At 41.3% G+C, this 19,481-nt stretch overlaps 1 protein-coding gene across 1 annotated transcript in view; it reads right to left on the bottom strand.

The window, feature by feature from the left end:
• Nucleotides 1-19,481, bottom strand: part of GRID2 (glutamate ionotropic receptor delta type subunit 2) — a 1,011,959-nt gene that overhangs the window by 175,454 nt on the left and 817,024 nt on the right. Inside the window, exon 11 of the mRNA XM_054030820.1 lies at nucleotides 8,181-8,493. Within this exon, the coding sequence (XP_053886795.1) occupies nucleotides 8,181-8,493 (313 nt within the window). The remainder of the gene's footprint in view (nucleotides 1-8,180; nucleotides 8,494-19,481) is intronic.

Raw genomic sequence — 19,481 nt, 5'->3', positions numbered from 1 at the left:
TGATTTTTCACAGCACACATAGAAAGTTTTTAGCCTTTTAAGGATTTAGGGTAGACTTGAATATTACTGTAATACAGTTTATTTATTTAATACACTACTACCAGGCCACACATTTAAATGGCCCAATTCTTGGTGTGAATGAGCAATTACTCTGTTGAAATCAGTGGGTCAAAGTCTTCAGAAGTGCAAATCAGCCTTAAAGCTGATTTAACTGGCCAATGGATGTTTACTTCTGTAGAGAAGTGGGGTGGTGGGCGGGGGGAAGAGAGAAGTAGCTATTGCAATAAATTAAACATATGTTGATACTTAAAGAATTCTGCTAGCTGCTATTTCCAGGCATGAAAACCTGATGATCCCACTCAACTACATGGTTCTATTATCATTGCTCATTAGCAGCCTGTGTCTAGAAGCTTTGCTATCTGCCATCTTCACTGTTACCTTTGCCCTACACAGCTGACAGAGAAAGAGAATCTTGGTTAAGACCAACACATATACATTCATCTCAGTTGGTGAATTACAGGCAGGTTTCATTACTTATTAGCCAAACACCACTTTAATAACTTTAAAAGCACTTAAAGAATGAAGTCCAAATCTGTGATTTCTTCCCTTCCATCCCCAAAGAATTTAAATTTAGCTGCTGCCAACTCCTATGCTGGGATCCTGCTGTAGTGAAGATAATCCTACTTAACTCATAAACTGGGAGACAGAGAGAAAACGGCTCTCAGGGTTCTATGGGGCGAGGGACCCAGTCTCAGCAATCAGCAACAGGCTGGCCAGCACGGTCAAAAGCCTCATCCTGTGTCTTGATCTGCTTCCTTTGTAAAGTGATTTTTGGCTTGCTCCTGTTATATGCATTTTAATATTGGAAGAGGGTCTGGGAATAAAACTCAGCAGCAGACGAAGGAATAATATGTTGTTGGCAGCTTGAAAAACCTCTGAGCCTTTCCTGTTTTTATACTCTTCAGGCAATCTTTCCTGGTACCAAAATACCAGCTGCTGTTATGAAGAAAAGCGACGTGGGTGGTTACCAGTGTGGTGCTACTGCCACGGAGGAGGGACTCCCTGCAGAACTGAAAGGAATGGAAATCTACCAAGAGTTCCCATCTAAACTCATGTTCATCTGGCACCTACCATATCCTCTAGTGAAAAGGTTGGATCAATTTGTGGATAAGATTTCTGCCATCCAAACAGAAGGCCAGGATGTTTAATAACTGTGGATGTAGAAGACAGATTGAAAAGCTAACAAAAAAAGCCTTCTAAACCCTGAAATTCCCATGTTTACAGTGTAAATTGCAGTTCAGGAAACTCTAACAGCTGAACAAGTGACTAAGGCCAGTCTGCAAGTTTAACCTCTGCAATTACTGAACATCTTCTAAGCTTTCCCAGGTGTATGTGTAGGTTAGATTGCTTTTTCGTGGAAGAAAATGTCTGTTTCTTGGCCAAGTTATTCCTTTTTGTTTCATCAATTAGATATGTACTATATATGCTCTGCAATCTGGAAAGTAAAGTGAAAGTTAATTACTTGTTCTGATTCAAATGTACCCATCCTGTAAGTCATATATGTTATACAGGTTTATGAGAAATTCTTGAAATTTAAAAACTGCTCTGTAAAAAATAATTAACTTAGATTTTTTTGGGGGGTGTGGGGAGGGGGAGGGAGATAGATTTCCTTTCTCATATGGCTGGATTCCCAGGCATTCAATTATACTTTCTCCTTTGCCTCACTAGACCCCAATCAACATTTGTACTATACCAAGGGAGACATCATCGTCTCACAGTCAGTTAATCCGGATGGGAGCTAGTCCCTGGGAAAGGAGGATGTTCTCTGGGGTTTCATAGATTCATTCATCCTTTATCTCCTCACAACAAGTATGTCAGATGCACTGTAGCTAAATATACTGTCCCATTAATACAGTGCCATCACTTGAAAAGCTAGGTAGTAACCCATTAGTTCAGGCTCCTGCTAGGACTGAGTGGTACTTATCTTCAATATGAGGGTAACTTCAAGCAAATCCACTAGCATTTTAATGCTAGTGATTTTTAAATGACTAACTAACACAACTCTGAACATACTGTAAATATTCTGACTATGACCTAGGACTAGATTTTCAAGCAGAGGTGTCAAAATGTACTTGTGAAATATTTGCAAATGCATAAATGTATCAAACATTCTGTACGTGTTTGATAAATGCAACACAGCCACCAATTTATTTGAAATTTGGCCCATAATTTATAAAGTGTTAACAGGTTTGGACCACACTGAGGGGCATCTGGAAAAACACTGATTGACAGAATCATGAGGTTATAATGACACTTTTAAAGTGACAGCTGTACTGCATATACACACATATACATGGACGCATTTATAGGTTTAATAACAACAACAGAAAAATAAATTACTAGATTAACTATTAGTGGAATGAAGACAACTGAGATAATGACATGGATTTGTTTGTAGGTAATGTGTCCAAGAGATAGAGTAGCTTGATGACAATACCCAATATATCTTAATTCCACCTTCAAAGCATCAGGAAAGAAGGGAGATTGGTTTACATGCCAATATGCCATGAGGATTTTATTTTGTGAGTATTTTGACTGCACAGCTTCGGTGCCAATAAGTTTATTCCTCTTATGCTCTTAGCCTACAGATGAGTCAGTTATTACAGAAGAATTTCAATCTATGCTGAAGACCTGGCGTAAATTTGAACAGCCATAACAATAATAATTAACAACACATAGCATTTCAATAGTGCTACTTTTGTTCAAAACAGTTTTACTGACAGAATTTTGCTCTAAATGTTGAATCAATAGAGATTGGTGTACAGTTAATTAAGAGAAAATATCAATAGAAAAGAACATCACAGGTAATGGTTTCCTGCTACTAGGGATATGCCAGGAGGAAGATAAGTATGACAGAGTAAATTATTAAGCAACAGTACACTTCAGGCAGTGCAGTTGTAGAAGATTATAGCACACCTTGGATGTTAATAAAAGAGACACGACTGAAGGCTTTGTGGCTTTAACCCTCCAAGAAGTGCTATAATCGCGTAGAAGTGCCAGTGCTTGGAGTGCTTGGAGTCTTATTGATCTTATAAAATGGAATTTAAATAGGGAAAACAGTAAAATTTGCTCATTTGAGGGCATTACTGACATCCCTGACAGCAAGTCAGAAAGCTCCAATTGTGACTAGAGTTCTAATCTAATCAGAACTAAAAGCCATAAACACGGCAAATCTGTGAAGCTTCCAAATCATTTATTTCATAACACTGTTATAAGCAGTAGCATTAAGACCTTTTTTTGGATATTTTTATCACGTCATGGCTACAGGGTGAGCTGTGCATCTCGAGTGCATCTCTCAGCAAAAATAGGGGTAGAAGGGATAACAAAGGTGAAGGCAGCAGAAATAGGGAGCACCAATGGGAGTCCAGAGTACCGGCATGGAAGGGAAAATGTGAGGAGTGGGGAGACAGAGAAAGAAAATGTGGGGAGAGAAGGCAGAGACAAGGGGTCTTGTAGTAGAGAGGCAAGGGTTAGGGCCCTGCTTTTATGTCATGTCCCCTGAGCTCTGTAACTCCTGAATTATGCTGCAAGTAGGTTTCCAGTGCTACAGAGGAAATTGTGAACACACACACAAAACAACCCACATCAGCAACTAAAAACGTCTGTTTTTACTGACTTAAACATTAACCCAATAAAATATTTCCATTCATATAAGGTTTTGTAATAGATTATGTGAGTCTTCTGCCACTTGGTAGTTTCCCTTGAATATGAGCAAGTCAAAAAGAATAAATTCAAAAAGTTCACCGTAAATTTGAAATTCTCCACAATCTGAATCTATTCATTTCCTCAATTTTTAGTCAGGCCACACTGTGTAAGGCAAATCCATAGGTAATAAAGTGCTTACAGAGAGAAGGGTGATGTTACAAATTGTCATGCCTGGCTGAACTGCACAAAGCTATGAACTGATCAGCATTTATTTTTAGTGTGACTCAACCCATGCCACTAGTTGGCCAACAGCATTAAATTATTTTTCCCTTTGACACATCACATTATACTGTGGTGAGGTAATGAGTTTTATTAGAGATCAAGTACAATGGATATATGTAGTAGTAAGGTAAGGTATTTTAATACACTGGACGCGGATTTGCTGTTCAATAACTGGAAACATACAAATGGACTGCATCAGTGTTGAGTGAATGGTTCAGGTTTAAAACCAAACTAACTCACCAATGAAGCCTCTCATGCATAGATGAGTTGGAAAGATTTTGACTCAATTTATATTGTTTTTGCTTTAATGTTTGTGGCTCTTTCTGTCAGGGGTTCAGGAGAAATGAGCAAGAGACAAAACCCATATAGCAGCCTCATAATCCACATAGTAGGAGTGTTCTGCCTCTTGGTGTACTCTACTGTACACCTCTCTATTCCTGGTAGAATAGTTGCATTGTCCATTCACTCCTGGAACCATTTAGTTTCCACTTATGGTTTCTTTCAACAAACAGGCCACAGCATAACATGTTTCATAAGTCCAGAGGCCTACTAACAAGCTGTTTAACCTCATTAGCCCCCAAAAGATGGCGGTGTTAGAACACCACACCCCAGGGAATGTGTTAAACCACATTCCTATTCTGTTAAACCACATTTCTATTCTGGAAAAAGACTGTAAAAATGGCATTGTAGGTTTGATAGAAGGGATACACACCATCTATTGAAAAACAGGTTCCATCCAAAAGGTGCAGTTCATGCCTGGGCTGTGGGCAGCACATTACTTGGGAAAAACTTAAAGGCCAATGTTAAGAGCTGAGCTTGAGCGGCTAAGGTGGCAGAGGGGATCTTGTGTCTCAATGAGTCCAGTCAAATTTGCTCAGTAAACAAGAGTTGTTTTTCTTAACTGACAACTCTGCAAATTCCAGGTGGGATCTGAAAGTCAAACTGGGTTCTTTCTGTGTCATGTGTTATCTCGTGCATCATGACCAGCAAAAAGCGTTCTGAATGCTAAATTATGCCTTCGGTTACACTTGTGTAACTCATTAAAAGTGAATAGAGTTGCACATTTTGCTACACTGTCTGCCTTTCAGGAAACACTTAAAAAACCTAAACTTTTGTCACTAAAGATTAAATTAATTCACAGTCACAGTTCAACCATCAGACTTATCCATTTGACTCTAGTGTAGGGTAATAATATGTTTATTTTCACCTGTGTTTTTGAGCTTGCGAAAGTGCAAAGGTTAAAAATGACAAATGGGATTTGAAAAGCACATCAGCAAGCTAACCTTAACATAAAATACAAATTATCACAACAGACCATAGCTATTGTATGAACGGCACAGATTTTAGTTAGTTTAGAATTAACTGGTGAAAGTCGTTCCTTCTGTTCTTAACTAAATAGAATACACGGTTTGTTAAAGCGTAACATATATTTTATTCGAAAGGCCTGTTTTTCATTTAAACCTGTGGTTAAGCCTGGAATCAGCCACTGTGCTCAAGTATCTTTCGTTTACTTAAAACATGAAAAAAGAAGCCAGGACTTGTTTGGTTGGCCTAAGCAAAAAATACAGTGCTTCCAAAGCTCTAGCAGTCTTAGGACCATGCAGCTTTGTTTTTTCAGTGCAGGACATAAAAATATTTGTGTCTGTAGGTTTTGAGAATAGAAATGAGTACCTTGTCATGTTTTAAATCAGCAGCCAAAGGACTTCTTAAGTGAACATGACAGTATTTAAAACGTCCTATGCTACCTTGATTCAGATGTGTCAATCACAATTAACAGCGACAGATTTGCTATTCTAAAACAAATAAATCCTGCAATAAAACTTCTTTGCTGCATGAAAAGCGGATGACGAGTGACTGCAGAAGGCAAACCTACCACTATAGCCAGTTAATCTGTCAATAGAAATTACTTTCATTATTTCCTGTATTCACTAGGGTTGGTAAACAATAGAACTTCAGCTAATACAGTTTTTGTTGCATACAAATTGAATGTGAAATACTGGATGACATTATAAATTAATCTCTTTTTGCTATTGCACTGGAATCCTGAGGCCCTCTGAGTCTTCATGATTAAATCAGTCTGTAAACTTCATATATTTTTCTATCAACCCTATTAAATTCATGTCTTTTTCTCATCTACCAAATTAAGGGGTGTCCTTCCACCTGCTATTTGAAGGAGACTTGTCTTCCTTGACTCTACACACGCAACAAAAACAAAAGGAACATTCACACTTCTCACAGAGGATTGTGAGAAGTGTGTGCTGAAAATCCACATGGTGGGGTAAGCTCTCTCTTTTCAAGTAAAAGCCTCTCTCAGCTTTCCAAGCTTGTGGGCTTCCTCTGCATGTTTCCCACAGTAGTTTTTGTGCTATCAGCCATCATGTCCCTCCTGTGGCTTTTATTCGTACTGAGTAACTCCTCACACTCCTCATCCTATCAGCAAAAGCCACGCTTGTGAATCTCCTGAGGAAATGTCCTTCCTTTACTCTTTCCAACAACTCTGCCCATCTGCCATCTGGACTATTTTGTTTCCATCTCGTTCATTTGTGGCTCTCACACTCCATTCTAAATGCTCCCTTCCAGTGCTCATTCTTTCCCCCTCCTGCCCTTTTATATTGGTTTAATTTGGCTCACGAGAGTGGCTGGAATTTTTTTTGTGTCTGCTTACTGAGCACCAAACAGAGGGTCATGGCCTCAAAAAGAGCTATGACCCTAAAACAAGTCAATACATTGGGGAGCAGAGACTTATGTGGAAGGGCTAAAGTGGACCATTCAGATAATTCATGAACTTGAAGTGGATAATTAAACAAACTTGGCTCTCTGAAATGTTTAATATGCAGCTTTAGGGGATCACAGGGAATTAAGGATGGTAGGGATGGGGTACAGGTGGTAGGGTCAATACCAAGCAATAATCCCATGGATACACACCATCCATTGAAAAATGGGTTCCATCTGAAAGGTGCAATTGATGCCTGGGCTGTGGGCAGCATGTTATTTGGGGAAAACTTCAGTGCCAATGTCAAGAGCTGAGCTTGGGTGGTTAAAGTGACAGAGGGGATCTTGTGTCTCAGTGAGTCCCTATCAAATTTGCTCAGTAAACAGAAGTGATTTTTCTTAACTGTCAACTCTGCAAACTCAAGCTGGGATCTGAAAGTCAAACTGGGTTCTTTCTGTATCATGGGGTATCTCATGCACCATGACCATCTGGACAACTACCAAAGGGGAGAATAATGTAATTTCTAAAATATTCCATTTCATAATACCAAAGTCAATGGAAGGCACTTTATATATAGAATTTCATCCAGGTTCAAGCTTAAGTCCACGAGCTATGTGGGAGTTTTGAGACTGCAGCAGTGATGGTTGTTTATACAGCAGACGCTCCATGGATTAGCAGACGTGCATCTATTGTGCCTGTACTGACCCATGAAAGACTGCACGTACAAATGCTAAAGGCTATTGTTCCACTTGTCCAACTATTTTTAGTTTTCTGAGTCTTCTACCTTCCTTTCCAGAGCCAGTATTTGATTTGGTTTTCTGATTCTGGTTTGTAGTAGTGTTAACCTCTAATTTCTATCTCAGAATATTAAGACATAGTGGCACAAAGTCAGCAATCTGCGATCCTTCAGGGATATCTGACTAAACCTCTGCCCAAGGGGCACGGGTTTGAAGAAACAGAGTATAAATGGCACTGAGGAGTAACCTTAGTCAATCAGAATGCTAGAGGAGACAGAGAAAGTATCCAATAAGATTAAAAACGCCTAGGTGAGACTAAAAAAAGACATAGAAATATTGAGATGAGTCAACAGTAGACATAGTAATAAGACCCTATTGCACAGGTGAAGATTCTAAATTTAGATCCAAAGCTACCTTCAAAGATTTTCTGTCTGATTTGGCATCAGAACCTATTATGAACATTATTTATGAGTAACCTGCTAGTAAAATATTAGAATTACTCTACTCAGAGTTGTGGTGACAGACATTGCCTTTTATGGAATTAGACAAATACAAAGTAAAACAGGCTAGCGTGTAACGATTCTGAGCTTTTCATCACACATACAGAAGGCTGCTACATGTCAAAGGCTTAGACTTCATGGATGCTTTTAAGCCACCCAGGGATAGAGGAGTCATAAGAATCCATGGTAGCTGGAATAGCATGTATACTTTCCTCTGTGCTAAAGATGAATTTTGCTTCTTACCTTGCTGCACAAAGGATCCATAAACGAACCACATGGAGTTGTACAGTGTTGTAGAAGTCATTGATCCCATCTGCAGGCGTGGTGGGTTGAGCCAGTTCAAAAGGTAGACCAGTAGTCCTACCAGAAGCACAGTGCCAGCTATGCAGGCCCACAGGGAGAGGTCAAATGGTGCCAAACAGGCGAACATGTCCACGGTCTTCTCAGCCTTTCGAAGCAGCACACCCACTGAGTAGTCCATGTAACGGGTTGTGAAATCGACCACATTTTCTCGATCAGGGGTAATGGTTAAAGCAGAAATCCCTATGTCGGCTCTCTAAGAAAGAGAAAAGAGAATTCACTAACATGAGCAACAGAAAAAAAATCTTGGCTCTAACTTGCTTTATAGCACCTAAACTTTTCATGGAAAAACTGATGCCAAGGCCAATGTCTTAAGTATGCTGTAAGTAAGTATGAAAATGCTCCTAAGGAGATGAACAGAATAGCTGCATGTGAATCTTACATTTCTTTGACCAAATCTTGGCTGGCTAGACTCAGGCACATTAGTTTCCCAGCATTATTAGTGTCCAAAAAAATCAAGAAAAATATTTCAAATACAAATAATAGCTGGAGGAAATTTCTTTTGGTCATTTTTCTTGGCATGGCTTATCAGGGACATCATTGTCATAGAGACAACAGGTAGACCTTGTGTATAGTATTCCTATTCAGAAGAAATTAGTTTCTTGACAGAAGCCACATGATACCTAGAATTCTGATGACCCAAGGATTATGACAAAGGGCCACTGCATGTCATTACATTTCATTTGTCCTGGGTTTTCTGGCTGCATATTAACTGTAGAATAATCAATATCCTATGTGGTACCTTCAATACTGGAGTTTTTATAGCACTTAAAACTGAGCTACTGTACCATATGGTTACCTGTCCTTCAGGTGTCATAGAATGGCTTGGTTTCACAGACATCTATGTAATTTAAAACAATCCATTTAAGAGCTGAAGGGGATTAAAAAATTCCTTGATCTTATCATCCCAATTCTCAGCTTGTCTCTGAAACATTAGGTCCCTAAAGACAACAGTCACAACTACAGCAGGTGCTATTTTACTTACTTTTCACACATGCAATTATAAGTGCAGTGAAAATAGAAGAAGTACTTCAAGCAGAAACATTAACACTGTTTTTAAAAGAAATTCAAATATTGAATAAAAAGACTGTAAACTCTAGATTTTTTTTCCATATGGAAAGGAACATTTAACATACTTAAAGTTGTTACTGGTTTGAGGTAATTAGCTTCTACTGTGATTAAAGCTGTATGAGGTCCTTTCTAGGAAACGAAAAAAGTATGAATACTGGAAAGGATCAGCAAATCTATTAATTTATTGACTCTCTTGAGTTTCTTTCATCTATGTCCAAACAAGGCGGGAATTACTGCTACCCAAATATTGAGATGTATGTGATATCTTAAGTGGCATAGCATGGGAATGAAACTGTGATAAATAAAAAGTAGGCAAAGATTAGGATCCAGTTTGAAAATCCCAACTTCGTTTTGACATTTTCTGGCAATATTTTCCGCTACACATAGTACAGCCACACTATTAATCACAATAAGCTTTTGATGTACTTAGTACAAAAGTTAATATTGATGTCTTAACTTAAACTTCAATAATCTTCTACAGTTGTGTGAGTGGGAGGGTGTGTGGAAAGGGTAGTGTTGAGATGAGTTGGGCAAAAAAGTATTTTCAAATATTCATTTGCATAAAAGCCATGGGCCAAAGCTTCAGCAGGTCTAAACCAAGATAGCTCTACTGATTTAAATGGAACTGCATTGACTTACACCAGTAGAGAATTTGGCCTCATGAATTCACTTTGATTGTATTCATATCCCTTTCTGTTAGTTTTCAGTGAATGATCGTTTGATGTTTTTTGATTCACAGGCAGCAAAAGTCTCAGGAATATTTGTGCAGATTCATCAGAGTGAAGGTTTGCACAAGACTCGGTCACAAACTTGAAAGTCACTTTGATTTCCTTCTGCCTCTTTATAAAAGTATTCAATCACTCAGGTGAAGAGCTTAAAGAAAACCATATGACTCTGATGACCTATCATACCCCAGAATAATCAGAGCTGAGAACACTTTACAAATGACCCACTCTGAAATGTTTTCCACATAAAGTGTACATCAATTTTGAATAATGAACAACTTGTAAAAGTCAAAGTCAGTTCACGAATAATTAATTAACAGAGACAAGGCTAAATGCATTTTTTTTTGTATGTTTGATTCAAGTCTGGTGTTGAGTAAGATTTCATGGTTATAGAGTGACCCTAGCAGTCTCGAGTTGTTCTAATCTCTAGTCTGAGCCGTTGCTGGTTAATTTTAGGTCAGTTATTTAACCAACTGTAATTGTTATTAAAATATTTCCCTACCTCACAAGAGTACAGTGAGGTATAATTAATTTAACATTTTTAAATGTTTTGATATCCTTGGATGAAAAACAATATAGTTTGGAGAGTGCGAAGGATTCATTTAAAAAACAGGATATTACTGCAATATTGACTAACTGCAACCATGACTAAAGCTTTTTTAAATAAACAGGTTTTCACAAGAGATGTGTTGAAATGTGTTGTATGGAAGAGCACAGGATCATGTCATTTGTGGAGATGTTGCTTATATTTTACCTCCTTGGAATGAATTGTTCCAAATTTCCTCTGCATTACTACTCCAGTACTCCAGTTGCTCCAATACTTCTGTTAGTCTTAAAGGTGCCACAGGACCCTCTGTTGCTTTTTACAGATTCAGACTAACATGGTTACCCCTCTGATACTCCAGTACAGTTATCAGCGAGCTATGACAGAGGATCGCCGTTGTTCTAATGGAAGTATTCCATTTCCTTTGTGATATTACAGAAGTCATTGCAATACAATTATGTCTACTGATAAGACAGTGGTAGTAAAGTGGTAAAAGGAACGGTGAAAGATAAATCCTGTCTTTTCAGTGCTATTGTGTTCAGCGCTGGCTTCAGCTTTTTTGCCGCCCCAAGCGGCAAAGAAGAAGAAAAAAAAAAAAAGATAAAGTTGCGATCGGCGGCAGCTCAACGGCGCCGCTTCATTCTTCGGTGGGAATTCGGCGGCTGGTCCGTCCCTCCGAGAGGGCCCGAGGGACCCGCCGCCGAATTCCTGCCAAAGACCCGGATGTGCCACCCCTTTTCATGGGCCGCCCCAAGCACCTGCTTCCTGCGCTGGTGTCGGCCCTGATTGTGTTTAGGTTTCTTTTTAAGAAGGAATATTACTACCCACATACTTATTTTATTTACTGAATTTTAACCAGTGTATTCCCAGAGAACAATTTCTTTACCACTGATGCCAAAGTCGGTTAGTAATAATACTGGCTAGTACCACTGTAGTGAAAAGTGCTACTAACAAGTACCAGCCTGGTTGCCACTGTACTGCATTTGCTTCATATTAAGTGAGAGAGATCTTTTATGAATAGAGATGTATTGTATGAACTGCAGGAAAACTGTGAAAATGATTTTTGTAGTGTATTTGTAACAATATAATATCTCACGGGGTGATGATTAAGGCTCCATGTCTGTCACGGAAATCATGGATTCTGTGACTTCTACAGGGGCTAGTGTGGCTGACCCCAGGGTTGCCCAAGCAGCTGGCTCTGGGGCCAGCTGCTCAGGTAGCCTTGGGGACAGCCACACCAGCCACTGCTGGAGTGAAACGGCAGCCAGCCTCTCGGGCGACTCCACACTGGCTGCTGCTTGAGTGACCCTGGGGCCAGTTGCACAGGCCGCTGCCCAGCGGTCCCGGGGCGGCATATGGCAGCTGGTGCCACTGGCCCTGCCCTCCACCCCAGCAGCAGCCCCTAGTCCTCCCCCCGGAGCAGCGGCCCCACCAAGAGTAGTCCCTCCCATAATTAGTGTTCAATGGGTCATGTTTTGATACCCCCGGGTTTACTGTTGAGTGAGGTCTCATTTTGTTGTGTGTATTAACCATGTAAACATATGAATAATCTATAATCATCACTAAGGCTACAATTTAGTCATGGGTAATTTTAGTAAAAGTCATGGACAAGTCATGGGCAATAAACAAATTCACACCATGACTTTTACTAAAAATAACCATGAGTAAATCGTAGCCTTAGTGATGATTATAGATTATTCATATGTTTACATGGTTAATACACACAACAAAATGAGACCTCACTCGACAGTTAACCAAGGGGTATCAAAACATGACTCATTGAGCACATTGGGTTAAATCTGGGCTTCACTGAAGTCACCAGGAGTTTTGCTATTGACTTCTATGGGACCATGATTTTCCTGAAAGTACCTATTCAGAACTCCTTTCTCAGGCAAAGTTCCCACTGCTTGCCAAATAAGTGGTGAATTGGACACATATGGGCTGATTTTTGAAGGTGCTAAGCACCTACAGCTCTCACTGACTGAGCTGTGGGCACCAGGTTCTCTGTAAATCAAACCTATAGTAAATACCAGATTTCACCTAATAGTTGATCCATCAAAGGTGAGTGTTCTTAATTATGTACAGATTATGTCAAATTACACAAAAACTGGCAAGTGGAAAAATGAAATGTTTATCATTATCATGTCAAAATAAATCAGAGAGACATTAGCTTTCAGAAGTCAAGGTTCGCTAAGTGCTTCAGAGAAAGAAAGGCAAATGCATGCAATTATGTCAATATTTAGACGTAAAATTGCCAGTCTAAATTATAAACATGTAAAATACTCCACTCATTAAGTTTTAGGAGTGCCAAAATATTACCAGTTATCATAATCTTAGTTATTTTGGTTTACAAACTTAAGTTAAATGAAACTGTGAGAGTTGGTTCATGAAACTGACTGGCTAATGAACAAACAGCAGAGAACATTATTTTTCTTGATATGACCTGTATATGAAACTGTATTAGTCATTACAGCATGGCGCTGATGGTGATGTCACCGCTCTGCACTGACACAAGTCGATCATCATTGCCCAGGAAATCCCCTAAACCTTACATGTCATTGCTTAAATAAAGCCATTTATTAGGGTTACCATATTTTGTGCCTCCAAATGGAGGACACTCCACGGGGCCCCGGCCCCGCCCCCAGCCCCGCCCATGCCCCCTCCCCAACTCCGCCCCCTCCCCAAAGTCTCCGCCCCCTCCCCTGCTTCCCGCGAACATTTGATTCGCGGGAAGCCTGAAGCAGGTAAGGGGGAGTGTGGGGGGAGGAGGCGCGGCCCAGGCTGGCCCCCCCGGCGGCTCCAGCCTGGGTCGGCTCGGGCCCTGGGGTGCCGCCCCCGGCCGACCACCCCCAGCCCGCCCAGCACTGCCGGCCCCCGGCGGCCCGGTGCACCCCCCGGCTCCTGGCCCCGCGACCCCGGACCGGCTCCCGGCCCCGCGGGCCCGGGCGACCGGCACCGCGCCCCCGGCCCCGCACCCAGCCCGGCCTGGCCCCCGGCCCGGCACCCGGCCCGGCACCATGCCCCCGGCCCCGCGACCCCGGCCTGGCCCCGCACCGGCCCCGGTCCCGCACCGCCGACCCCAGCGAAAGAGGCCCCGGCGGAGCCCTCCCTCCCTCCCGATTTTCCCGGACATACCCGGCTTTTGGGGATTTCCCCTCGGACGGGGATTTGAACCCCCAAAAGCCGGACATGTCCGGGAAAATCCGGACGTATGGTAACCCTACATTTATGATTATTGCTCTTATGCCTGAAAACAATCTTATGGTGATTCCGTGCTTATAACTAAGACTAAGGAGAACTGATAATACTGATGCAACAGCCTCTATTTATTTTTCAATCCACCCTTAAACTTGCTCTAATGTGACCTTTCATTTAATTGCTATTTAAGGTTAATCTGAGGATAAATATGTACTGATTAATACAACAAGGGCATTATGTCCAATGTGATTTTTTGATGTAAACATGAGTTTTAAACAAAATACTTTGCTGGCATTTAAAAAAATTAAGGAAAAATATTTATTCCAACAGAAGACAGATTATTTTATGTCAGGAAACACCTTGGGGTTGAGTCTGGCCCCGGGCTGGCCCACAACATTTTGGCACCTGAGACGGGGAGCTCAAATGATGCCCCCATGCCTCCTCACTTGGGCCAAAAGTTTGAAAGGTCTCAATTCTGCCTTCTTCCTGTTCTACTCCTCTCATGGTACTGCTCTGCTACCTACCTCAATAAAGGAGAACTAACAACTTTCAAATGCCTGAACAGCAAATGTAACTTTTCTTGTCTGCATAGTAAACACTGGCATTTTCATCTGTTTGAATAATCAAAGTAGTGCTTTCCGTGCCTTCTTGGTTGCAAAGATTTGAACTGCTTCCTGCCGAAAGTCCACAGTCTGGGCCAGCTCATGCTCTACTGAGATGGTTGCAAGGCCGACCAGCCTCTCCTCTATCATTGTGGAGCGTAGATGTGTTTTTATTAACTTCAGCTTGAAGAAGCTGCATTCTTCACTGGCAACTGTTACAGGAAGCGTTAGACGTATGTGCAGAACAACAAAAGCATTTGGAAAGAGGGTGGTCATCTTATTTGTGCACATATATTCCAGAACAGCCTTTGGAGTTCATCCTCTGAAATGTATCTTGAAAGGGCTTTCAGTTCATCACCTAAATCACTCACATCAATATTGTGCATGCCATCATATGTCAACACTGTCTCTAGTGCCCTGCATTGCTGGTGTAGTAAAGTATAGTGAGGAGTTTTGGAATATCCTACAACATTCCAAATATACTGCTGTGTTCCTTGAGCTGCATGAAATGTTCTTCAATTGACTGTATTGCACAATCTAGCACCTGGTTAAAGAATTCAACTTTGAATTGTTGTTTGGGTCTCTTATGGGATTATCCCGTGCCTCGTAATCAAAATGTCTTCTTCGGTGACTCTTGTATTCTTGAATGGGTGGGAAAATAGCTTCAGTGTGAAGTTCCTCTGCCAACTTCTGTGCACTCTTCAGAACGTTTTGAAATCCCTCATCTGACCGATAAGACTGTAGGTATGACTTTGCTTTGTCCAGTTGTTCCATTGCTCCAGATAGATCAAGGTCAACACCTTGGAGTCTCTTCCTTACAACATTTATTTCAAACAGTCTGTCATGCCACAACACTAAGCCACACAGAAATTTGAAGTTACGTATGTTTCTGGTGATTCCATTTCCCTCTGCCACTGTTCTCCCACGAACAGTTCCTGTCATAGCATTATCCTCCATAATGGCAATTATGCCATCATCTATCTTCCCAATTTGGTGTTTGATAGGCTTTATCGCCTCAACTCGACTTTCCCATCGTGTGGCACTCAGTGCTTTCAGTGTCAGAGAGGATGTTCCTAGATGTTGCTTCAAAATTTGCCATCGATGAGTTGATGCAGAGAAAAATACATAGATGCTTTGAATTACATTAAAAAATTCAGCAGCCTCACTAGAAGCTGATACTGCATCACTGACCACCAAGTTCAATGAATGAGAACTGCATAGGACCAAAAAAGCTTGAGGGTTTAACTCTCGGATCTGTGTCTGCACTCCTCTGTTCTTTCCTCTCATGTTGGCATCATTATCATAGCCCTGACCTCTCATGTCAGCCCTCGCAATTCCCATATCTTCCAGCTTTTTAAGAAGCACATTTGTCATACCAGCTCCTGTAGTATCATCAATGTCAATAAATTCTAGAAAATGCTCTCTCACAGTCACCATTGCAGGGACATTTTCACTAGGTTCTGTTGTTGTTACAAAATGCACGATTAAAGTCATTTATTCGGTATGGCTGATGTCAGGTGTGCAGTCCAGAACAACAGAGTAATATCTTGCCGACTTCAGATCTGCCACAATCTTCTGTTTGACTTTTGTTGCCAGTAACTGTATGATCTCATTTTGAATTGTTTTTCCAAGGTAGTGGTGTGTGTACATTTCTTGGGTGGTGACTCTTCTTAGATGCTCCTGGAGTACAGCATCAAACTCAGCCATCAGCACCACAGTTTTAAGGAAGTTTCCATTGTTTGGCACGTACAGCTGATCTGAAGGGCCACGCAGTGCTAGGTTTTGGGTAGCAAGCATTCTCACAATGGCAATGAACCTTTTCAGAACATTTTGCCAGTAAAGAGACTCTGATGCAATCTTCTCTTGATGCTGATCATCTATGGTGGCCGTTAACCTTAGTCTCATCTCAAGCTCTTTCCACCTATGTAATGCTCTCTGGTGATTTGCTGCCTTCTCATGGCATGCCAGATTTCTAGCCAGATTCTTCCAGTTCTTTGTTCCTGTAGAACCCAATGTGGCTGGAACATTAGACTGGAAGAGTTTGGAACAAAAACAGTATGCACCATTCTGGGTTTTTGAGTACATAAGCCATGGCTTCTGCACTTTGTCACCATTGAGGCTTTTACGCCAATAATGTGTTGGATAAAAACTTCTATTTTCATTGTCTTTGGGGAACATGAAGTTTTTCACTTGCTGTGGCCCAGCTACAGTGACTCTCAACAGTCAATTGAAGGGGGCAAATAAGCAGGCTGGTAGCAGGGCCTGAGTGAGGGAAGATATCAGCGTCTTAAGGGCCTAACTGGCTCCTACTACTTCAATTGATTGTCTGTTCTCCTCAAGTGGGTTCAGGGAAGCAGCAGGAAACAGGAAGCTCCCTGAGAAGCTGGTGTTAATCAGTCCAGGCTCCTGAGGGTGCTAGAGAGGTACATAAGAGCCTCCTCCTCCTCTCTCTCTCTCTCTGCAGGTCCGGCTGCTTTCTGTTATTCCCTTTCACCTTTTCTCCTGCCTGCCTGTTGTGTCTCTTGTGCCCTCCTTCCTCCAGCACAGCACTCCACCATCTCTGTGCATCTAGAGCAGAGAGAATACATATGCACCAGCAGCAGACACAATTTTCTACACTCTGGGTCCTAGTGGCACCCCCCTCCCCCCCACAGTCTGGCACCTGAGGCAGACGCCTCAGTTTGCCTCATGGTAAGACCAGCCCTGGTCTGGCCCCCACTCTGCCACCATATGCTGCTCCAGTGGTATACACGGGAATATAAAGGGGACACTACATCTGGAGAAGAATTCCCCCAGGGGAGGATCACCATGAGGTTGATGTAAGCAGCCTTATGCATGGTTGATAGTGGATCCGGGGGTGTGCACATAGCACTTTGTGCCAAAGCAAAGAAGCACATAGGCAGTCCAGGTAAGGCTGCCATAAATTGAAGCAGTCCCCAAAACTTCTCTTACTTATGCTGGGGGCTGCACAAGCCCCTGATAAAGGCATAAAGCTACCTTGCCCTCACTTTCTTTTTCCCCACAGGGCTGTACCTTCTATTTTGTGTCTCTGATTTCACACCTCTGGAGTCCACAGACTGAAAAGTGAAGAGAGTCAGGTAGCAACGGGACATGGGTTACAGTGAACTCACGACAAAGAAAAGTACATAAGTCATCATCATAGAATTTTATGACTGGAAGGACCTCGAGAGGTCATCTAGTCCAGTCCCCTGCACTCAAATACGCGAAGCAAAATTTTAACCTCCCTGGGAATACGGGAGGAGGTGTGCCTGCCTGTCTTCAAGGAAATGCTATGTAGATGCAGCACATGAAGCTTTGCTCTATTTAACACAGGAGCTATGCACTTACTATAGCAACTGTCATCTCATATGGTGCACCTGCTGCAGTGGCACCGCTAAGACATGACATGCCTTCGCTGAGAGATACACTCAACAATGCGTCATGTGAGTGCTGCTGTTTTCCACAACACTTGTGAAGAGAGAGATTTAATTTTTGCACATGCACAGTGTGACCAACTCCATCTTGACTCAAGTGGCAATGTGTAAAGGGCAACCCATGGGTTTCTGAATGGCCTCCACATTGTGTTGACTAAATTAGCATGTCAGATTTGAATGGGAAAAAATCAGTCAATGTCCTATAAGAATTTTTAAAAATAGCTTCAACTTTTAATCTAAAGTGTTCCCCCCCCCCCCGCCAAAGGTTGTCAATCAAAGAGGTTTTTGGAGCTCTGGAAGCAAAGCTCAATTCACTGTAAATAAGGAGAAAGCAGGCTTCCAGGAACAGCTTGCACGCAGTGAGAGATAGATCTATGCTGGCTGCTTGCCCAGCTATTCAATAGTCCGTTAAGTGAGGCAGGGAAAGGGAAAGAGAGAGAAGGCACAGTGAACCTCTGCTGCTAACAATATAATGGGCTAAAGATCACGTCCTACCTCAATATAGGTCATCGGCTTTGGGCTGCGGTAGTAAGGGAAAAATTAAAAAAGAGAAGTCTGGACACAGTTGTGTGTCAGTGAGAGCCAAGCTCCCATCATAACTTTTCAGCATAAGAGAGAGATTACATTAATTCAGAGTCACAGACTGTGCACTTTTAGCACCCAAATAAAACAACACACCTTCAATGACATGTCATTTGCTTATCAATGTAAATGTCTGATCTCAGAATGATTTTGAGATTCTCCAAGCATCTTGTTATTGGGAAGGAAAGAATACTGTATATGTATTATTAGTGAACCATCTGATTTCAGTATTTAGGATTTCTGGGTTAGGAGACAGTCATGTGACATTGATTAAATGTATTTCAATCCTGCCTCAGCCCCAAAGTCACTGAGAATGTGGACTCTTGTTTGGGTTATGCACTGTTTCTCAAATGACAAATTGATGATGGTATGTTGGCCATTGCACAGAGCAGCAGATTATTTATCATAATAATTAGAGAACAGAGAAATTATTAGAAAGCAAGAATCCACCTGATTCTATGCCCAAAACCTAAGACAAAAATCAATTTTCTTAAATTGGAAAATGCTAGGTTAACTTTTAAAAATGATCACAGCACACCTCTACGCTTCCTAGTTTCATCTGGATTTGCAAGAGATATGACTACAACAAAGGCAGTTTATTTTACAAAAGTAAGATGTACAAACAAATACTCTAAGTGCCAAAGAACTTTTTCTCACAAGATTTGCTTCCTCAATCCAAGGCCAAAGAAGTCCTGACAATCATTAACTATCCACCCAAACTTTTCAATGTCTTATCTGAAGCTAACTTTTAAAATTCTTGAGGATAACAATATCACAGAGGCTGTATATATAGTACATACCTATTAAAATAACTAGTCCATTTCCTAGTGGTGTTCTAGTGCATTTTCCAGTCTTTTACAAATAATAGGGCTGCCTCCATTTCTCATGGGTGGTTATTTTACATCCTAATAGACCTCGTGTTATTCAGCAATGCAGAAAAGGTTGACACCATCATTATTACAGATATTTGATTATTACTGTATTCATTTATAACCTACCACCTGGGACCATCCATTTTCCATTTCAAG

The sequence above is a fragment of the Malaclemys terrapin genome, chromosome 5 (genome assembly GCF_027887155.1).
Source record: "Malaclemys terrapin pileata isolate rMalTer1 chromosome 5, rMalTer1.hap1, whole genome shotgun sequence".
NCBI lineage: Eukaryota > Metazoa > Chordata > Testudines > Emydidae > Malaclemys > Malaclemys terrapin.
This window is presented reverse-complemented; position numbering and strand designations above follow the sequence as displayed.